General features: G+C 65.4%; 1 protein-coding gene across 3 annotated transcripts in view; it reads right to left on the bottom strand.

The window, feature by feature from the left end:
- ASPSCR1 (ASPSCR1 tether for SLC2A4, UBX domain containing) overlaps positions 1-4,034 on the bottom strand; it is a 25,496-nt gene that overhangs the window by 11,580 nt on the left and 9,882 nt on the right. For all 3 annotated transcript variants that reach the window (XM_040639983.1, XM_040639985.1, XM_040639986.1), the window contains 3 exons: positions 2,515-2,572; positions 1,465-1,538; positions 789-1,185 (listed from right to left, as the gene is read on the bottom strand). In XM_040639983.1, coding sequence (XP_040495917.1) covers positions 789-1,185; positions 1,465-1,538; positions 2,515-2,572 — 529 coding nt within the window. The remainder of the gene's footprint in view (positions 1-788; positions 1,186-1,464; positions 1,539-2,514; positions 2,573-4,034) is intronic.

Consider the following 4,034-nt stretch of genomic DNA (forward strand, 5'->3'; position numbering starts at 1 on the left):
GCCCCCCCCCCCCGCCTTCCCCACCCACCGCCCCGCCCCTCTGACAGCACGCAGGCTGTCCACGGCCGGGCCTTCCCCACCCACCGCCCCCGCAGGTGCCCCGACCCTCCACCCTCCCCAGACGTGCAACCTGGAAGCAAGGACCCGAGATAGACGGGATGCAAGTGGGCGTGCCCCCGCACCAAGACAGGCTGCTTTCCTCGTGAACTACAGACGCACAACGCGCAACTGAACCGTTCCCTCCGACTTACAGTGAGGCTGTTAGAGGACGTACGTCACCCAAACCGGATTGCTCCCTGGAATGCAAGGATGGCGCGATGGCGGGGGGGGGGTCTACCCAAAACCTCACCAGCTGAATGAACTGAAGGAAAGCGGCCTGACCTGCACACCCACTAGCTAGCCGCAGGAGACCGCCAACCAGATGCAGGGACCTCAGCTCAGGAATACGGACAGCACGGGACAAGCGATGCCAAAGCGACCTTCGAGTCAAAAGCTGGTCAACAGGCTGGCCCAGGCACAAGGGTGGAGGGCGACAGCTCCGAGGCACTGCCTGGGACAGGGGCGCTCAGAGCCCACACAGACACAGGTGGGCCCTCCTGGCTGTGATTGTGCTCACAGGGACACATGAGTTCATCAAAACCCATCACACTACGTCTCAAACAATGCCTCAATGAAATTAAGACAAAACAATCACTTCCCAGAGAAGATGAACACGCACCCACCCGCCACATCCCCAGGCTACCTGCGCTCAGGAGGAAGGACCCCCCCACACCCAGCCCGCTCCTTACCGGCTCTGGCTCTGGCCGGGGCTCCTGGCCAGGCTTCGACTTCTTCGGCTTGGAGGGGCCTCCGGGGCTGGAGAAGGACTTGGGCAATTTGACTGAGGGCGACATCAGAGACTTGGCCAACCCGGAGGAGCCCCCCAGGCGCTGCCCCCCACCTGAGAAAGGAACAAAGGGGGCGGGGGCAGGCTCCTTGGAGATCTGCTTGGCTTGAGCGTCCACACGGCTGGCCCCGGAGATGCCGGCTTCATCCTGATGGCTCACGTCCCCCTGGCTGAGCCCTGCGGAGTCCAGCGGAAGCAGAGGGCTGCCGGCTGCCTGGTCGGCCGACAGGGAGGAGGTTGGGCTTCCTGGGGCTTTGCTCCGGGAGACCCCAGCAGAGCTGCATGGCTTCATGGCAAACCTGAGGGTGCGGATGCAGAAGGCGAGTGACCCCAACAGAGTGCCCCCCTGCCTGGGTCTCACGGCCCCTCCTCTGGCAACGACCACACCAACCGCAGCCCCCCAAAGGTGCTGCCAGCCCCTGCCCCACCAGCCGGCCACCGTGGCACAGGCCCCTGGGCAGGCTAGGGCCCCTGATCGAGGGGAGAAGGCCACGGTGGGGCACATTTCCTCTGTCACTCTTCCCTGTTTCCCTTCAGACCCCGTTTCCCCACGCAACATGAGTCCGAGGTTCCCCCACCTGATGATGGCACTGCCCCCCGTGAGGCCTAGGGACTTGAGCGTCGTGGCCTGCAAGGAGGCTCTGCCAGCCACCTGTGAGGAGGGAACAGGACACACGGCTGACCCCTCGTGGACAGCATTCCCCCACCCAGCCGCCCCGGACAAGGGCACCTCACGCTGGCTCCCTCGGCCTGAGCACGGTCACCGCTGGCCCCCGGGGTGGACACCGGCTCCTAACAGGCTCGGGTCCTGCCTCCCGCACCCCAACCTGCACCCGAGCATTTGTTGGCTGGTCTGCAGCCACCTCCCCCACTCCACTCACGGCCTGGGCGGGCACGGCTCAGGACCGAGTTAGTCACATCTGGCCCGCTGACCACCTCTGTGGGCTGACCTGACCACGATGGCCTCGATCCAGGCCCACGTGCCCCAGGCCCAGCGTCTGTCTCCTCTGGGGGAAGAGGTGTCCCGCCAGGTCCCCCCCACCAACAGCCCTGGGACCCCTGCCCCTCACAGCCCTGTGTCGGCTAACCTCGAGCAGGGATAAATAGATGGGCAGGTCCCGTCCACACCAGGGCCCCTTGGGGACAGTGGCCACCCAGGGCCAGGGAAGGGCACTTGGCCAGGGTCAAAACAAAAAGCCCCTGTGAGATAGGGGACCCAGCGCCAGGAGGGTCCCCATCACGGGCGGGCGGGTGGGGACAGGCGACGCCCGCACCGTGCTGCACTCGGTTTTGAAAAAGATCAAAACATGAGCAAAAAGCAAATATTTATTAAAATGAAACCACTTTTGTGCCTCTCAGGCTTTGAGAGACGCTGGGAAAACAAACAGGGCGTCGAGGAGGTTTGGGGAGCAGCCCGGGCAGCCCGTGGTTAGCGCCAACGGAGCCGGCACTCTGCTTTTTTCCATGAAACACATCACGCTTTCAGAGGCGGTCTCCCGGCCGCTGCTTTGAAGGCGGGTCTGAGAGAGTGAATTTTCCAGATTGGAAAGCGGGGCCGGGCCGTGTGGTGACTTGGGGGCGGGCGGTGGGGCGCGGGCCAGGCGGGCGGGGCCGGGCCGCTCACCTACCTCGTCCCTCATGTACACACAGACCGGGCTCGCCTCGCACGGCCGCTCCAGGCACTCCCTGCGGGGGGCAAGGAAACCTCACAGGCCGCTGCGGGTGCCCTCAGAGAGCACCCCCAGGGCGGCCTGGCAGGACAGCGGGGCCAGGCCCACCCTAGCCATCTCAGGGCCACCAGGAGGCAGCGGCCAGCCACTGGCGGGGAGCCACCTGCCCAAAGGGCTTGGTGTTTCCCAGCCTCGCGGCTCAGAGCGGCACCAGCCACCTCCCAGATGCGCCTGGGCTCACGGTCAAGAGCGGGGGTCAACCATGAGAAAGAAGCCCGGAGCCCTGGGATCGAGGCTTCTATCTGAAGCCATCCCCCAAGAGCGCTGCTGACTGCTGCAGCGCCAGGAGCAGCTCGGGGCAGGCATCCATTACGCGGACTCCGGGGGGACAGGCTGGGTCCATGAGGCCACAAGCACAGGACACCCCGCACCCCACTGGGGCTGTGCCGGGGGCAGAGAGCACTGGTCTTCCTGAAGACCCGAGCCGCACGGGGGCATGTCGGCCTGCAGCCTGCACCCGGGGCAAGACGGGCCGTGATGCATGAGGACAGCGGTGATGCCCCTCGGGCAGCACGTCCACACGGTCGAGCAGCACAGGGCTCCCAACAGCGGCTGAAATCAGCGTCACCAGGAAGTCAAAGTAAAGGCTGTGGCAGACATGGGCGTTGGCGTGGCAGGCAGTACGCTCACACAGGCCGGGCACCAGGGCAACGCGGGGGCAGACGGACAGGAAACACCACGGATGCTCCACAAAGACATGTCCCCATCATCCGGAGACACCACACAGACTGGATGTCCCCACGCCTCAACACCGTCATCCAGGTCACCACGGGCCATAGCACCTTCCCTCTTCTCCTGGAGGTCATGCTCGCCTCATAAGCAGGACCCCGAGACGCGAGGGAAGAGCCCCCCGGAAGCGCAGCTGGACAGGGAGGAGACCGGGTACACACACGCTCGCACACACACCTGCTCCCATACACGCCCACACAACCTGACCCCAACCCCTGATCCGTGGCCCTGTGCTGACCGTGGAGGTCACAGGGTGCAGGCCGGCTGACCCTGGCCTTGAAGCCCTTCAACTGCGGGTGCCACAGGGAGGGGACGATCACCCGTGTTTCCTAACACGTCACTGTAACATCAGCCCCCGGAAACGCCCATTCGAGACCACACCTGGAGGGCCGCATCCGGTCCCCCTCCTCCAAGCAGGGCGGACCTGAGGGGCAGGACCCACCTGAGCGGGAGGCCTGGAGTGACGTCAAGCCACGCGGCGCTGCCCCATCAGGACTCGCAGCTTAACACGCAGACGGGGCTGGGACCAGAATGCTCAGAGCTGAGCTGGTGACCAGAAGCAGCAGGGCCTCCAGCCGCACACAGATACCCTGGACAAGCGGCTGCCGGGGCCCCTCCCCCACCCCACCCCCGGGGACCCGGGAACCCAGTCCTCCGGCTCGGTTCGGCATGGTATTCCCCCCCCCCCC

The sequence above is a fragment of the Ursus maritimus genome, unplaced genomic scaffold (genome assembly GCF_017311325.1).
Source record: "Ursus maritimus isolate PB19 unplaced genomic scaffold, ASM1731132v1 scaffold_24, whole genome shotgun sequence".
NCBI classification, from domain to species: domain Eukaryota; kingdom Metazoa; phylum Chordata; class Mammalia; order Carnivora; family Ursidae; genus Ursus; species Ursus maritimus.